At 37.8% G+C, this 17,962-nt stretch overlaps 2 protein-coding genes across 17 annotated transcripts in view; one reads left to right on the top strand and one right to left on the bottom strand.

The window, feature by feature from the left end:
* The first annotated feature begins 1,680 nt into the window (after positions 1-1,680).
* Positions 1,681-4,342, top strand: LOC116596322 (soluble scavenger receptor cysteine-rich domain-containing protein SSC5D-like). 4 transcript variants are annotated; one of them, XM_032353661.1, is made up of 2 exons: positions 1,681-1,724; positions 1,895-4,342. In XM_032353661.1, the coding sequence occupies exon 2, from the start codon at positions 1,983-1,985 to the stop codon at positions 2,511-2,513; it is 531 nt and encodes a 176-aa protein (XP_032209552.1). In that variant the 5' UTR covers positions 1,681-1,724; positions 1,895-1,982; the 3' UTR covers positions 2,514-4,342. The 4 variants fall into 4 exon arrangements, 2 of the variants coding, with proteins under 2 accessions (XP_032209552.1, XP_032209551.1); XM_032353660.1 differs by lacking the exon at positions 1,681-1,724 and adding an exon at positions 1,760-1,835 and having other exon boundaries at positions 1,931-4,342; XR_004288109.1 differs by lacking the exon at positions 1,681-1,724 and having other exon boundaries at positions 1,806-2,985; positions 3,543-4,342.
* Positions 4,343-4,405: 63 nt separating this feature from the next.
* Positions 4,406-17,962, bottom strand: part of EHBP1 (EH domain binding protein 1) — a 367,874-nt gene continuing 354,317 nt past the window's right edge. For all 13 annotated transcript variants that reach the window (XM_032353634.1, XM_032353639.1, XM_032353635.1 and 10 more), the window contains 4 exons: positions 12,605-12,704; positions 11,398-11,471; positions 5,017-5,131; positions 4,406-4,793 (listed from right to left, as the gene is read on the bottom strand). In XM_032353634.1, the coding sequence (XP_032209525.1) occupies positions 4,703-4,793; positions 5,017-5,131; positions 11,398-11,471; positions 12,605-12,704 (380 nt within the window). In that variant the 3' untranslated portion in view covers positions 4,406-4,702. The remainder of the gene's footprint in view (positions 4,794-5,016; positions 5,132-11,397; positions 11,472-12,604; positions 12,705-17,962) is intronic.

Raw genomic sequence — 17,962 nt, 5'->3', positions numbered from 1 at the left:
AGATCCCGCCTCGGCGCCTCGGGACTCCCGCGCCCGGGAACAGCACCCGCTGGGGAGGCACCGCCACATACCTGCTCCTCGGCGTCTCCTGGGGTTCACAGTCCCCACGAAGGGTGTTTGCAAATCTTAAACGCTTCTTCTCAAATGTTGGAGCTCAGCGTCTCCTATCCCTAACACACACTCTTCTTCTGAATCTAAAGATTTTAATGGGAAACTTTCTCTTTCACACTCAGTCTCTGTCTCCTTCCCGGGCTCCTTCTACCAGGGACAATCTGGCGGAAAACGTGGCCACAGACCCCTGCCCTCAATTTCTTTCTCACACACTGCGGAAGGAGCCTTCTTGGGGCGATTTCCCCGGATTGCTCGTACTGGCGAAGCCCATTTCCCAGCCGAACAAACTTCTCAACCCGGTGTACCTGGTGGACTTTTCAAAGAGCCAAAAATAAAAATTAAAAAAAAAAAATGTTTTCGCCCAACCCTGAGCAAGGCGATTCTTGTAAGTGGCACCTCCTTCTGAATATTAGGCACCACTTTACTCCCTTTCGAGGAATTCCTACCCCTTTTTCCTAATCCCCCCTCCCCTCCATCCCAACGGGCGGAGTGAAAAGTTTGAACAGGAATAAGTGTGAGGGTGAGTCAAGGAGCCGCCAGGCGCAGCGCGGTGGGGAGCGCCAGCGCTGCCGGGGCCGCGAGGTCGGGCACCTAGAGCGGACTGGGTTCTGGACAAGGAGGAGGAGGAGAAGGAAGGGGGAGCCCGCTGAGTGAAAAGGGGCCGCGGCCGCCGCTCATCAAAGTGCTTCCCCCTCCCCCAAGCGACACTTTCCTTTGGAGTCCGAATAAAATACGGTAACAGAATATGATGGAGGGCACACTGTTTCCTTAACTGCTTCTCAAAGGACCCGGGAGATCTTCTTAGGACCTTTAATAAGGCTTTGGTCGGTTCTTTTGTTGATCTCTCAAAATCAACTCCTTCTAATTGAAGTTGGAGCTGAAAGCGAGCTAATGTTCAAAGAAAGTGGCCGCCAGACCAACGAAATTACATTTTTTTTTTTTTTTTGGACGATGAGGGAACATCTAATCAAAGGGGCAAAGGAGGAGGGGTGAGAGTGGGGGAGTATGAAGGAGAAAAGGAGGTTTTACAAGATCCTTCTCTGGTTCACAAAAGTCAGCGACACGGGCGCTTCTCTCCAGAACAAAGACACCGCAGCCCATTCACAAAAGGGAAAGAAAGACAGAGAGAGAGAGAAAAAAAACTATAAAAGAACGAGAGAAAAGGAAAAAACACGAGAGAGAAAAAGCTTTAACAGGAAAAGAAACTGCGCAGAGCGCAGCGCTGACCGGGGCGAGGACACAACTTAGGCTCTCGCAGAGGCCCCCGCGGGGAGTAGCCCGCGAGGCCCGCGGCTCAGGGCCCCTGCGACGGTGCAGAGGTTTAAAGAAAGAAATGGAATACACCCCGCCTCCAGTTCTGGGGAAAGGCGCGGGCAGGAGGGTACTAGTTTTTTGGGGAAGACTATGCGGGCGCCCAGGAGTGCGCAGCAGCAGCGTCTGCGTCCCCAGACCGCGCAGCCCAGCCCAGGCCTGCGCGCTCTGTGCCTGGGTGTAGCCCTCTGCTGCCGGGGTGTATGCCCTAATCCCAGCCCCGCAACCTCTCGCACTCCTGCCTGCTGCGGGCCCTATTTCGCCTGCAGCTGCAGAGCCCGGCCGAGGTCCGGCGCTGCGAGGTGGGGCCGCTGTGCGCGCTGGAATGTGCTCTGACGGTCCCCAGGGCCCGCCACGCGGGAGTCCGGCGCTCTCGCTTCCAGATGCTGCCACAGTCTCTGGGAAGTTGGGAGGTATCAAGTAGCATGGCCCCCCCCCCCCATGAAAGTATTTATCTAATCCTAAATTGCAGGCGAATTTTCTTAATGCTCAACCCATAAAACCCCAGGATTAAGAAAAGAGAGGAAGAGGGAGGAGTGTAGAGAGGAAGAGAGACTGAGATGAAAGTTTCTTGTACGCGGCGTGGAGGACTGAGGCGGCCGTCGCTAGGCAAATGTCCAGGTGGGAGACGCTGGGCCAGAAGCCGCGACTGTTCCAACAACGGCCGCAGGGCAGGGAGGGGGAAGTGGGGGCCTCACCGAGGGAGAGCACGTCCACCCAGTTCCAGGCCCCCGAGCCGGGGAGAAGGGCGTGGGAGCTGGGCCCTGGGACCCGGATCCAGCACCCAGGTGACCTCGAGGCCGGGCCAGACTCCGGGGGACACTTGGGAGAGGGGGAGGGGTTTGGCGTCGGGGTCGTGGGATTCTAGCCAGGGGCGGAAGTTCTGCACCGGCCCGCGGGCTGTGCCCAAGCCAGCAGGCTGCCAACGCTCCTCCTCCTCAGCGACCCCTGGGCCCACAGTTTCTTTTCCCGCAGCGCGGGCTTTCTGGTTCCGGGCCTCTCCGCACGCTGGGCTTGCGCCTGCGCTCGGCGGGCAGCCTCTGGGCACAACGCGACGAAATCCGGACGCGGCGCCTTCGCCGCGGGCCTGACCCTCCTAGTCCCGGGGGCCGGCGCTCCGCCGCCGCTGCGGGGCGTGCGGGCGCCACAGAGCAGCCCAAATGGAAACCCCGCGGGGCTCGGGACTGGGGCAGGAGGAACAGCAAGTGTGGGGCTAGGGAACGTCTGTCACTTGACAGGTCGCGAGCGGCCGTGGGGAGCCGTCTCTCCGCGAGGCTCCTCGGGAGGGAAGGTTCCCCGAATCCAGCGTAAAAGGGATGGTGATGCTGGCGGTCCAAGCCCCAGGCAGCTTGGGTTTCGTCTGCCCGCTTCCCTTGGGGTTCGAGTGGGGTTCTGAGAGCTTCCCCCGGAGAGCGGCAGCCGGCTCCGCTCTCCTGCGTGAATGAACAGGACAAATACTCAATTTCCTTTACTTCTGTAACTTTTCAGTAACTTCTTAAAATCCTTTTCATGAAGAAATCTACCGTAGCAAGTTTTATCATTTTGAAAGACTGTCAGTTGAAGGTAGCTGCATACTTTTCGAACGGAATGTGTGTATTTGTGTGTAAATGTACATATATGTATGTGTGTGTACGTTTATTTTGATCTAGGCTAAAGTATAAACGCTAGTGGACTGTTTTCTGTCTCTAGACTTGTTGAACGAGCTTTCTTTGTTTCAAACACTTCTGTAGAGGAGTGATGGTAACTACTATCAAATCGCCAGTTTTTTTCTGTAGCCTAGAACTTATTAAAAGTTCTCTTTCCTTCATCTCATACATACACACCTGCACACATTTACCCTCCTCGCCAACAATAATCATCTTCCTTTCACTTCAGTACCTGCAGACTTTCGAGTTATCAGAAATCATAATTTTTCCTCATAAGTGCAACATTAACAATTGAAAATAATGTGGAAAATTCATCAAGATATTAGCAGTTTTCAGTGCTGTGGAATCACAAAATTTCCTCAAATCTTTAACAACAGAGAGGGCCCTTTACAGAAAAAGATAGTTTACACTGCTTCATGACATTTTATGAAAATACGACTAACTGCTTTTCAGTTCGCATTCGTGTGTCAGCAGGGCTCTCTCGGGATGGTGTAAACTTACTCAGCTCCAAATACAGCCTAGTATCCTGCTCTGCATTCAAGAGAATCATTTTTTTCAACATGAAAAGTCTTATGGATACAGGAACTTCTCAAACCAGTGTCAAGTTTTCATTATAAGGAAGTAGCAGCAGTGGTTAAGGTAAGAAAGTTTCTGCTTTTATTGAAAATTTATATATGACTCAGTATTGTAATAAATAAACAGAAAACCATTTTCACAAAAAAAATGACAGTGCTATGCTAGAGAAGAAAATATTAATTGGGGGATTTACTCATAGTGGCAAGACAGACTTTTATCAATACAGAATAAATATTAACAGCATTCTTGAGCCAATGTTGAGACCCAGCAAAATGTAGGAACCAAGCTAGATGTAATAAATAATTATCTGGAGAAAAAGATGGCGCATTCTCAGATGATAAGACCGTCTTTGTAAACTGATGCATGTCAATTAGTCCCATCCTCATAGCTCACCTTCAAATCACAGGACTGTCTCAGCCTACATTAAAAGGCCATCCTCTAAGGAAAACAGAGGACAGGAACTCTATTATCCTTACAGTGAAATGCAAAACAACTGCAGAAAATCCCACTGGTAAATAGAACACAGTTTAATAAGTAGATTGAGTATGATCTAACTATAAAATTTAGGTAACAGAGTCAAGTGTTACATATGGCAGGACTGGAAAAATCATTCATGACATTTTTCTTATCCCCCACATACCCCCCCACCATTATGCTATCAACAACAACAAGAACAACAACAACAATAACAACAAAAATGTTCCAAATTTTCCTCCCATCAAAAACTGAGGGAAAATAATGAGGGAAGGTTTTTTTTTTTTCTTTCGTCTTTGAGCACTCTCTTGAATACTCTTAATACCAATCACTCACAAGGTATCTGTGCAAATTTATTTCACATGATTACAAGGAAATTAACAACTCACACAAAAAAAATATCCTTAAACAAAGCTCTTTTGGAGTTCTATTATCCAGAAAGGAGGGAGGAAAAGGGGTGGTGGTAGTCGTAAAGAAGTACAATCCAGCCCCCCAAAATGTTAAAAGTTTTACATCAACAACGAGTCTGACATTTTCTAGTCTGGGGACCCAAGAGTAAAATGTTGGGAGACTCTGGTCCGGTGCTATTGAAGAACACATTTCTCTTCTTTCTTGGCCATCTTGCCTTTGTTTTGTTCCAGAGTTCGCTCCAAATGCTCATCTTCTTCTTCAGCCCTAGAAGTCAAACAGGAAACAAATTTATTTTTCTTCGTGGAGGGCAAAGCCACACTCTCCTCTCACCTCGCAATCCGAGCCCCAGCGGGAATGAGGCTGCTGGGGCCAGCGGGGGGGTTGCCCCGGGGCCCCACAGAGACCTCTGGACTGAACTTCCCGAAAACTTCATGGCCCCTCAGCTGGTGGCAGAGACTCGACCCCCGCGACCCCACGGACGACTCACTGCTTCTCCTGCGCGTCCAGGTCCCTGACGAGCGCGTCGCGCTTGTTCACCAGGGCCACCAGCTCGTCCAGCAGGAGTTGCTCGCGTCGCTTCTGGGCCTCGGTCTTCTGCCAGTCTGCAGGGGACGGGAGGCTCGTTACCCACCCGCAGAGCCTCGGCACACCCTCCCGCCCCCCTCTTTCCAATTTCCTTGTATCTCTCCGCAAACCATGTTAGAGAGCCACTAGATAGTGTTTTAAGGGGAGTCTGGCCATCGTGATGAGCATTTCACCCTAAAACCTAACTTTCTAAACCTTTCCCGCAGATGGGCTCGGCTACCGCTGGGCTGGAACCTGCAAGAGACCAGGTGTGAGCCGGTGGCCAGCCGGAGGTGCGCACCTGATTCTGCCAAAGTTGGGGGAGGGAGAGTTAGAGGCCCAGAAAAGATCGGCCCGAGACTTGGTGGTGGGGGAAGTGGGCAAATGAGGGGGCGGGAAGTAGAGATAGGCGATAAAAATCACTCTGAAAAGGCTAGAGAATCTGCTTGAGAACCTATCCTCCTCCCCCACCCCCATGCTCACCCCATACAGCCCATTCTTCGCTAATTTCCTCTCCGCTCTATTTTAGCAGTTGGATGTATCTCACACTGGGCGCCATATGCTTCACAATAACTTTAAAAGTAGTGAATCGGCTAATTAGCATTTTTCTTTGAAGTAAAAAATAAATTTGCTCTGCAATATTACACTGCAGCTCTCGATCGCATCACAGCCAGTTTTCTTTTGGAGAGGTTTGCTGGGTGGTTTAAAATCAAAGCACTTCTGCAAAGGAAAAATTACATATTTCTTTTTGAAACCCCACGTTAAGGGTTGGAAAATCCGATGGCCAGTGCTCTTTCCATGCGTATGGGCAGGGTTTTTTGAAGGTTTTAGGACCCAATAATATATTTGCTAATCGTCGCTGGTCTGATAATTTCCTTAAGATGAGCAGCAGTTTCGTTTAATAAAAACAGGACCAAATCGAACATTTAAAGCACTTTTAAAACCAATGCCAACTGCTCTTTGGCCAGACTGTAAGGGCTTGTAGCTGTCAATCAACCCCCAGTCTACCCCGCCTCCCTCATTAGGAAGGTAAACAATGAAAAGAAGAAGTAGATGATGAGGCAGATAGCAGAACAAATGAGGACCTGGAGGGAAACAGGACACCAGCTTTAAAAAAAAAAAAAAAAAAAAAAAAAAAACCGGGGCCACTGACTCATGCAGCCCCCTCCCCCAGCAAATGCACTTTCCAAAAAACAGAGGAGTGCAATCCTTTCGGGTTTCTCTCTTCTCTCTCCATTGCCCTGGGCAATCATGTTAAAACTCACATGGCTGGTGCTTATTCAGATAAACCTAACAATGCACACCGCTGGTTACCATGTGAATCTTCACAAACCACACAAGAATGTGCTGGTTCAAATCCCCCGGACCCCCTCCAAAGCAAAATTTATTCAAGACAGCAAACTGCTCAGCAGCTTTATGAAAGCAAATGGTGCTAGAGGGAATTCTATCTTGTATTTACAAATTAAAAATTAGATGCATCATCATGCAATAAAGGTTAGAATAGCAGCAAAAAGCTAGAATGGTTTATTCAATTTTACCACTATTCCTTTCTTTATAAGCTCTAATACATACATACATATATATGAAACATGCTATGTATTAATTATCCACATTTGATACAAAAATCACACAAGTACATTAAATATCTGGTCACATTACAGTCTTATTAAAAGGAGTGAAAATTCTATAGCATGGGAAGAAGTAAAGAAACTATTACTATGCAAAGTTTTTTTCTGAATATAAGAAAAAATAATAACAAAACAGCAAAATTGAAGAAAGCCATATCTATCACTATCACAGTTTTGTCCTTTGGATTTAAATGCAACTGTGGTCAGGAACGCTAGACAATTTTCTAATTTGGTTCTTGCTCTTAATCAGTCTTATTATACACAGGAGCAAAATTAATAGACACTCCAGTTGGAAGGATCTTTAAGGTCATCTAGTCTAATTTCAGGTAACTGTAGTTCTAGAAATATTAACTCAGAAAACCCTGCTAAATTTGTAAAAGATTTATAACTAAATTTTAAAATTAGTAAGATTATCTGTTTTGATGAATATTAATTTTTCTACTTTCAACCTCTAGAAATCATTCTGATTGTAAGCTTCATAATTATTTTCTTCTAAAACATTTTGATAAGAGCTTCACAACTGGGAAATAAATTTCCTCCACCACGCACATAAAAAATACAATTAAATGGAAAATAACAAAATTTTCTAAAACCAAGAAAAAAATAAATTTTAACAACAGACATATAATTTTCTTAATTAAACTGTTCATTCTCTGTACTTGAACAGTCACTTTTAATTAACTAATAATTAGAAATATCAAGATAAGTAAGGCTTTAACAATACGGATGAGAGAAAACTTCTATTTTTTAACCCCTGAAGTATTGAATAATTTAAAAAATCTTAACTTTTTCCTAGCTCAATACTGACATTTTCTGTAACTGTAACAAAAACATTTTTAAAGTTATGAATATTTAGGTTATTTTCATCATTTCATAGTCAAATTTAACTGACATTAGAATTTAAAATGCTGCAGCATAAATTTAAGGATTCTTCATATTAAATTTGTCATTGCTATATTAATATCTATTTACAAGATATTAGTCAATTGTAGAGGGAAAAGCTATGTACACTGAGTAGATTTTACACTAGCAAAACTACTTTTACTTTGCACTTGCTTTCTCATGGGAGTAAATTTACACACATACACATATATCTGAATGCTGATTTGGGAAATTAAACTATTTTGATGATTTAAAAAATTCATAATACCTTTAAAATTGATCAAGACCCATATTTGTATGTTCATGCTTAAATTAAAAATAAAATTTAAATCCCCTTTTAGTAGCTTCACTTAGATGTAATGTCATGTTTTAAAAACCTGCCTGTAAGTTTATATGTTACCTGTTACGCATTTTAAGAAAGGATTACTCACCTATAACACCAGTCACAGCTAGCTAGATACATTGACTTTGACTTGAACAGACTACAATGTGGCTTCTGATTAATTTAAAGATTCCAGTGTACTTTTGCTACAAAAGCCATATCCTCTTGCAACAAATAGGATTAAGTTTTGATGCTGCATTTGAGCCAAAGTGTTGAAATAAAGAGATTCTGTTTATGTCCATCTGCACTGAGCTGTTTTGTTAATTTAAAAATCTCTTTCTTATCTATAGGGCCAATTATTCATTCCCTGATTCAGTTTATTTGCTGAAGTTGATAATTACCTTGGAAAAAAGGCAAAAGAAATACCTATAAATACTTTGATAGAAAGGACCTAAAGTTCCTGTAGTAAACCTTCAACCTTGCCACTATAAATAAGCCTGGCACTTTGATGAAAATTAACACTAGTTTTGTAAAGAGCACATTGGGGGATTGCAGTCAAGTCTTATCTTTAGTTCCAGTCAACTAGCAATCCTGAAAGAGTTTGCATCATCATCAGAGCAGGCCATTTGATAGGATTCTACTGCTGTACCTAATCAATCTATGGAAGACTGTGGCTGTGCTGTGTAACAAAGCTAAAATAGATTTACAAATGGGGTTTTAGGGGATAAGCTCCTCCACAGGATTACATATTGATTTTAAATATAAAAAGCTTATCATATAAACCATAACTACAAAAATAGTGAACCTATGCATAAATCCCTTTAGAAGAGCACCCACTTCAAACTCTGAGCCAAGAATAAATCAAGATGTACAAAATCCTAGAGAAGATCCATTTCTTGTGCAGAAAATGAACACACCACTTTCTAAAAGCCCACCCCAATGTGTGCAGAAATGAATTTATCTTTCCTGAGGGGACATTAAATAATCGGGAACAAAAAAACTATAGGAAAAGTATCTAAAAGATGTTTGTTAGCTTAAGGGATCCTACAACTTAGCTCAGTAGAGTGAAACTCCTGCTATGAAATACATCTCAAGGAAAAAAAAAAAAGGCAAAAACACGCCAAAGTGATTATGGATTTTCAGAAGAATGGATATATTGAATTTTTTTTTTCCTTCTCAAACCAAGCTGATAATATTTCTTTCAGTGTGCTATATGGCTATTAACATTCTGTGCTTTCTCCTGGTGCAGATTTATTCGAAAAGATTTTAGTTTATTTATTAGAAAACCAACTTATGGCTACCTAGTAGAAGAGATGGAGACAAAAAGAGGAATGAATGAACCTTAAAACAAAGGAAAGCAAATCAACACCAACTAGCATTGCCTATTTATGTGTTTTTCTGTGGGTTTTAATATTTCAAAAGGCTACTGAACTGCATGTGTGCACATTCTAAGGGCTGACTCAGAGGACACTGCGTTCGTTCACAGAACTGATCATCACAACAGTCAGTACCTGCCCAGGACATCCCAGCCCATGCACTGCCCAGGCTAGTGGGACAGGCCTCTTATGAAAAAAGTGACATTTATTTGTCATCAACAGGCTACTTTTTTCCTCAAATCTCTTCTTTCCCTCAACCAGCCAACAGAAACTGGCCCCATCACTTATGGAACAATGACCTTAATTAAAAAATAAAAACCAAACAAAACTTCAAAAAACTATCAATTGTATTAAAGGTGCTTGAAAAACACCTTTTCCCCTTCTTAAAAAAATATGACTTTGTACTGATACGTACAAGAAAAACAGGAAGATAAAATGTTCAATTATTCGCGATTGTAGGTTTGGCATACAGGCATAGGACTACCCATAAAAATGAGATATTTTCTACATGTCATGCCCCTCTTTTTAAGATGGTATTTGGCAATATTTGGTTTGGGGACAGAAACAATATCTGCCTTTAAAGTCAACTGTATTGTATCAAGTTGTATTTTAGGGATAATTTAACTTACTATACATGAGAGAATGTTTTTAATACTCTGTATCGAGTATAATGTATAATGAATCTATAAAGAATAAACTATGTAATGAGTCAGACATTTTACATAATATATATATATACATACATTTTATGTCACCCATACATATATATACCATATAAATAGTATCTATTGTACCCACTTTTCAAATATTTAGCTTTCCAATCTCTTTTAAAGACTACACCATGACTACAAAAATTGTATCAAGAGGAAAAATATGTTTTAGCATACCAGTACATTTTATTTCAATGGCAAGTTTTACAGAACTTCTTAAATAATTTTGACAAATTTTTAGTCATTATCAATGTATAATTTGATTTATCTGGATAGCCATTTGAAGGAAATTAGCTATCTGAAGCCTTTAAAATAAAGTAAATCTGATTTTTAAATGAGGATATACAACACTGTCAGTCCTATTTATCAAATGAGATTACAGATTAAAAGTAATTAAAAATAAAACTTTTATACATAAAAGATTATATTTAGATAAATAGCATATATTTTATTAATCACAATATTAGTTAAAATATTTTTTAAATATACAGTTTCATTTGGCTTTCCCTTACAAACTTAAATTTCTAGTTCCTAAACTAATTAGAATTGGCTTATTATAGATCAGGTACCTTATCAGGTAAAGAAGAAAATTACTATGGACAGTCAATGGGTTAAGAGGTCAATATAGAATAGGAAAATCAATTTGCATTGATTAGACAAAAGGTCCATTTTACAGAGCCCAAAGGATTAGTTTTTAAAGCAGACATCTTTGAACTACAAGACATTTTCAACTAAAAGGCAGAAGTGCATTCTTAAACATGTAAAAAATTTTTTTAAAAATCATATATAGTAAATGCCATAGTAAGCTAGCTGATGTTAACTGATATTATGAACGATGCTTAGTATTACTATGTAATTCATAGAAAAAGCTTTATGAAAAGTATGAAAGTGTTTTATTTATCTGCTATGTCAATCTTTGCCTGAATATTCACTTAATAGGAGTTGGAATCTTAAGAACTATAGTGGACCGCAGACATATTTCCATGTTGACATCAATTAAATATTAAGGTAAAATTTAGAGTCTGATGTGAAAAATCAAAATGATAAATCAATCCCTACCTCCCTCCTGGAAACAACCTTAAATTTCACATAGTAAAATGTAATTAAATCATTTAACTCCTTGTATTTTCCATTTTATGGACTTTTCAGCTTACTGACAAAGTAAGACAATTTTGTGTTTAATGGTACACATAATGATTATCTATCTGAATTAGGGTTCTTAAGTTTTATGTGACTCTGGCTTTCTAACTCTAAGGCATTTATCTGTAATCCCTTTTGGTTACTAGTCAGGCCACACCTAGTGAGACCAGAAGTGTATTACACTCTTTAAATCTCTTTTGACAGTTGACACTTCACATACCTCTTTCCATCATAGCCATTTCTTACCTTCAATGGCTAGCATTGCCCGTAATTCCCGATTCAGCAGCTCATACCGTCGTTCTAAATCATGCTCTTTTTCCCTAGGCAAGTTACAAAAGTTCATCAATATGCTAATTACTAAATCATTAAACACTTAAAAGAACCTTTAGGTTACATTGATTTTAGGACTCATAACTGACTTTTCTCTTTAACTTTAAGCTACTCCAAACGAATGATACACAAACCTAAAACCTTCCTCAGGTTGAATATTTACTAGTGCTATTATTTTTCTCCTTCAATTTTGAATTGCACAGAGGTATATTTTAATCTTCAGATAAGTAGTCTCATTCTTCAATGCTTCTTGTGTTAAGTGCCAGGTATAAGACTATTTTGTAAAATATTTTTCATAGCTCACTATAAACACTCGTATCTGGAACGCCATGTAAAAAGAATACAAGAAACATGTAAGTACTACCAGTGCAAATTTAATATAGAGACAATTAAAAATCCAGGAGGATATAAATTTTGTGCTTCTTCATAATTTTTTTTATCAAGTTCAGGCATGGCAGAAATGACAAAAATAGAGGTTTTCACTAAAATAAAACATGTAAGCCTGCTCCTTCCCACACTAGGTGGCATAATATAAGAATACTGCTAGTGAACAAAAAGAACACACATTAAATCCTACAGTGAACTAAATGCTAAAGACCAAGAATGCTTACATTTGGTCTGGTCTCCATTTTACTGTACACAAAAGTGATCTTTTTATGACTGGAGGAATTACCCAAATTTAGGGTAACATCATCTGTAGAATACAAATGTACTTTTGTCCTTATTAAGAGTTATTTTCATTTTTAACTTAAAATGTGAGGTTAAATAAACTTCAATTTTATTTCTTTTGTCCTCTAACCCTTAATATAATCCAAATCTCCTCTTTGTGCACAAGGGCTTTATTTCTTAAATACAAAAATTTTTTATATTCCTTGGCTTTCTAAATAAAAAAACATTTTTCAGTATATACCACTATTTTTAAAAACTTACTGTTTTAAAAACTTACTGTTCAGAAATGATTATATACTCTTTTTAATTTTTATTTTTATATAAACTATACTGTAATCTCCAAGGAAAGAAAAATAATAAGCCTAATAAATAGGAAATCCTAAAGAAGGCAATGACAAAAAGCCCAAGATTCATCAGTGTTGTAGGAAAAACAAGCATAGTCATGGGTACTTACAGGAGAGAAAGCTGGTTCATTCTCCTTATTAAGGCATTTTTCTTATTAACCAACATAAACCATTCCTGCATCATAGCTTCTTCTTCTTCTGTGTTCCTTCCTGTAATTCAGTGAATTATTTATCTGACATTTTATAATCCAAATAATAATTTAGCACAAGTATTTTTTAACATGAAACATATTTTAGGTGCCCCAATAGCACAAATTAAGCTGTTTATAATAACACAATATTGAAGTCCAGGGTCTGAAAAAAGAAATCAACATCTAAAAATTCATAAGCCGATCTTCTAAAGCTGGTATTATCCAGCATGTATATTTCAGTACCCCTGAACATATCTACAGATCAAACTAACATTAAGTACAGTTAAAAAAAAAAAAAAAAGTGTTCCAACTTTTAAATCCTCCCCAGAGGCTGATTTGTTATTATGTTTCAATGAGGAACTCATGGTGCTGACAGACATACGGTCATGATTAAACACACACACACACACACACACACACACACACACACACACACACACATTAAAAAATCATTATGAGAATTATAGGACTAGCAGGAAGATCAGAGAAGTCCAGAGATTTCATGAAAGCTTCCAATTGTAACAACTTGCTTTTTTTCCTATTTTCCTCACCAAAAGTAAACTAAAGATATATGTTCATATACCATTCTGGAACTCATCATCTCTAATAGGGCAAACACATGCAAATTATTTTAAATACATTGTAAATGACCAGGCTATAAAAAAATGTCTATAGCTATCTGTGAAAAGACACATTATAAGGAAAATAATAATGTTCAGTAAATCACAAAACATTTCAGCAGAGAGGAGATCTAAAATTTAGAATTCACTGATTGCATATTTAAAATTTACCTTCTATCATCTATAACACTCCCCACCAAAGACCAGTATATCAAGGGTTATAATGTATATTATATATTTATTATTGTTCATATAGAAGTAGGCCACAACCACACTCAAGAAAAATATTAATTCCCTACCTTCTTCCCATCTCTCTATGCAAATTATACCTAGTCAACCTTATAATTCTTTGACTTTCTTTTTTTCTGAATTTCACCCATGATTGGTTTATTGTTTTGCTAGGCCATTATTTAATACTTTAGTCCCATTTCTGTATAGATGCATAGGGCTAACTTAAATATCTAGCCAAAAATAAAATATTCTAGTTTCGTTTTCTTTTTAAGCAAGACATTTTCTTTTAACTTTCAAACACACAACCAGCCCATTTTAAAAATTCAGACTATAGATACCTAAAATAAGAGAAAAGCCAAGTCTTTCACCAACCCCTCCCTCTCCAATTCCCCTCTCCATCTCCTTTCTCCAGAAGTAAGTACTTCTACAGTTTAGCACATCTCCTTCCAGACCACACAGATTACTATGTGTGTTAAACACATGCATATACCTTATCTATAGACACATACAAGTTTCTTTTCTTTAGCACAAGTGAGATCATATTATATATTGCCCTGTGATTTGCTTTTGTTATGCTGTTCAAAGATCTACCTCATTCTTTTTAATACTTGCGTATATCATGGGTGTGCCACAATTTATGTAACTATTTCCACAATAGAAATCTGAAGAAATTCTTAGAATGGAAATAGAATATTAAAGAGCTAATGACTATTTTCACATTAATAGAAAGCTGAAGAAATTTTTAAGAATGGAAGTAGAATATAAAGAGCTGATGATCTGTGTGCAAAAGATTTAACGTACTTCAGAGCATCCCTATAAAATAGATATCTGTTGTTCATCGTTAGGGAGAATCGTGAGGATATGTGCCTTCATTAAATGCTATTAAAACTTTATGGTATGAAGCAGACGTAGGATAGATCTTTTTTGGAGTATGAACAAAAGTCTTTATTGTTTTACAGTATTTTTAATCTCTCTTTTAGGGTAGCTGGTTTTGTATTCACTTTGGACCATGTGATGTCTTGACACTGGTCATGTGATACAGGCTGTGATAGGCTGCGATACACACAAATCCCCGGGTAGCAACAAAAGAAGAAAGAGTAGAAAGAAAAAGCTGAGAAAAAGCTTGCAATTTGGAAAAAGGCCAATTGTACCCTGGTGAAGGCCTTTTTGATCAGTGAAATGACACATGTGTGCAATATTAATAGGTGCAGTTCTTATGATATTTTATTTTCTGATTAAAGACTTAGTTCTTGTGTTCATCACATAAATGGGCTTCTAAAAATATAGATATATTAAAACTTTGTTTTGAGTTTAACTTAACCTATAATTGAGGCTTTCAGCAATACTAGAAGCAACCAGCCTACTCTTAAATTAGCATCATTTTCTTCAATGGAAGACTGCTTCCTTGAGAATAACAATATTGATATGGTACTGTGTTATTTTCAGTTTAACTCCTGCCTAAGATTTCTAGGTAAGAAGAAAAGATATCCATCCCCTAATTGTTAGGAAATGACTAATAATATAAGAGTCTCATGTTTCAAAAGGAAATAAGCCTAACAATAACAAATATTTAAAGACACATTATACTCTGCTACATAAGATTATATAAATTAACTGAAAAAACATATTTGAGGTTAAATCAATTCTGTATCGCTAACTCCTTATCTGAGATAGTATACAATGATGGAAATCTATACTTAGCCTAGTAACAAAAAAATTAAATTTTCTTCTAATACATCATTACACTATTGTTTTTCAGGAATTAAAAAATTTTAAATTTAAAAAGCTTTTAAAAGCCAGTAAGTTGAACCATTACAAATTAATCCTGACTTTAATAACTGGTTAAAGACCCCTTTAGCTTTATAAGTAACAAAAAATATTAAAGCCTGTGATCACAGTGAGCTTTTCTCATTTCTCCTCTAACCATTTGTTATTTAATCCAATACTAGTAATCCAATTTGTCCATCAGACTTTTAAAGGGCAGAATGCAACTTCCTCAGCTTAGACACTTTTCAAAGTACAATATATTTTTCAAATGAATGCTGGATGTTTCATTTTTCCCAACTGTTCCTAGCTCTAATGCATGAGGAAAAAAAGAACAAGATGAACATTGTTCATACTGATTAAGTAAGAGCTCATTAAAGAGCTGTCAGTGCGGTACTTTGAATATGCATGAAGCATATAATCAGATCTAGTACCGTCACTAGAGGAGAATACGGTAAGTACAAAGGATTGATTTAATTACTTAGAGTGGGCTGTGGTGGTAAAGCAGTCTTGTTAGTGCAAAAAGAAAAAGAGGTTGTATTCTGGCACTGTTAGAAAAAAGGCAGTTTTAGCTTCTGCCACAATACATAATCTCAGAATAAAGCACTTTACATTGTAGCTTAAAATGAAGACTGTCATTATTTCATAAAATGACCATAAATCATTTTATCTTGTTTAACTTCACCTGGTTAACTACATGTCTTTCAAAATCATCTTTAATTTGTAATTACAACTACATTTTTGTCATCTTAGAGTAGAATATGGATACTTTAAAAAAAAAATCTCAATTTTTTTTTCAGTTTCATGAACATATACAATTGAAGACCATTTTGAAATAAAAAAATGACAAAATACTATAGGTTAGTATACAATTACTAAAATGTAAAAACATGGCTGGATTGTTAATACTGTATCTTAAAACACAGTGCCTCATGTAAATATACTACAAATAACCTCACATTAACATTTTAAAGTATTGACCAATTAATACAATCTCTGGCCATATTTTTCCTACTTTTTTTCCTCCCAAAGACTTTTGTTTTTTTATTTTGCCTCTAGGAATGTAACATCTTTTTTGACATCACAATCTTTTAATATCAGTTTTTTCTTTTAACCAATTACTAAGCATCTGGGATATGATTTGTAAAAATTATGAAATGATCAAGAATGATAACAACAGCAGGAAAAGTAACCATAAATATGGTTAATTCTCCCACAAAAAACACTTAACAGAAAGCAGCATAATACATAGCACTACATACAGTATAAATACTTAATAAACGCAGGTTGACTATAGCAACCATTTTTACATTTCATGTCCTCCAAAAAATGATTCAAATTGAGTTAAGATTTAATTTCATTCAAGAACTCATTCATTCATCCAGCAATATGTATGTAGTTTTCATTTATTTTTTCAGAAGCAGTATTTTCAGTGTAAAGTTTTAAACAAATAAAAGTGGTATCAAACCCCTAAAATTATGAATCATTTGTTCAAAAATGTGTATTAATTTACTTTTCCTACTTAATATTTCACCATAAAATTATATTTTTTAGAAAGATATGTTTTTAGACTGAATTCTTATATAAATACAAAATAAGGAACAATGCAATTTTACCCAAACAGAAGATGAATTCAGTGGGAAAGAATGAAAACACAAAGATGTAAGCTGCTGTTGTACATATAAACAAATTCAAGATTTTCTACCATGAAAACATTAAGGAATGCTGAAATCGTGCCATAGCCCCATAGCGGAGATGGCTGACTAGTGATCCATATGGCCTTTAAAGGACACAACATAACAAAGCCAAACCAAACATAAAAACAAAAAAGTCTCCATTACAAATTGTCCCGATGGTATGATAACACTAGTATGATGACCTTTTGAAAGACATAATATATTACAGTAGAGAGAGACACTGGTACTGGAGAAACACATTCTAATAACAAAGGAAGTGAAATCTCGTAGATCTCTATAATGGACAAGAAAGATGAATTTACTGTAGTTATGTAGGATCATAGGCACATGAACTCCTAAAGTCAATATTCCTGCAGGACTGCAGTGCATCAGTTTTAAAAAATATTTTAAACTTAGGAAATAGAGCTTATTATTATGAAAAGAAATTTTACTTGATGAGCAAATAGCTGATAAATGTTTCCACCCCAAGAATATCCTCAAACAGCAATCAACGTAAATGAAGAATATCATAATCTTTACTGATGTTTTCAGTAGCAATTGTCTTAAAACTATTTGCTTAACATGATATATTCATTGCAGTATTAAGAGTATAAACTTTGGGTTGCTGGGGCAAGTGGGGTAGGGAGAGGGTGGTTGGGTTATGGCCACTGGGGAGGGTATGTATATGGTGAGTGCTGTGAAGTGTGTAAGCCTGACGATTCACAGATCTGTACCCCTAGGGCAAATAATACATTATATGTTAATAAAAATAATTAATAAAGGAATAAAAACTTTGGGGAAAATCCTGTCTCCTTTTGTTGCAGTAAAATAAAAACTAATGTACTCTCTCAAATACCTTTAATTTACCCATTTGGTAAAACAGATTCAGGACAACATCTCTCTACAGATAACTTTGATAGACTTCTAGCATGTACTTTTTTTTTTTTTTAAAGATTTATTTATTTATTTATTTGAGAGCGCGAGAT

Source organism: Mustela erminea, chromosome 7, assembly GCF_009829155.1.
Source record: "Mustela erminea isolate mMusErm1 chromosome 7, mMusErm1.Pri, whole genome shotgun sequence".
Classification (NCBI taxonomy): domain Eukaryota; kingdom Metazoa; phylum Chordata; class Mammalia; order Carnivora; family Mustelidae; genus Mustela; species Mustela erminea.
Note: the sequence above shows the minus strand (reverse complement) of the source record. Positions and strands in the feature narration are given on the sequence as shown.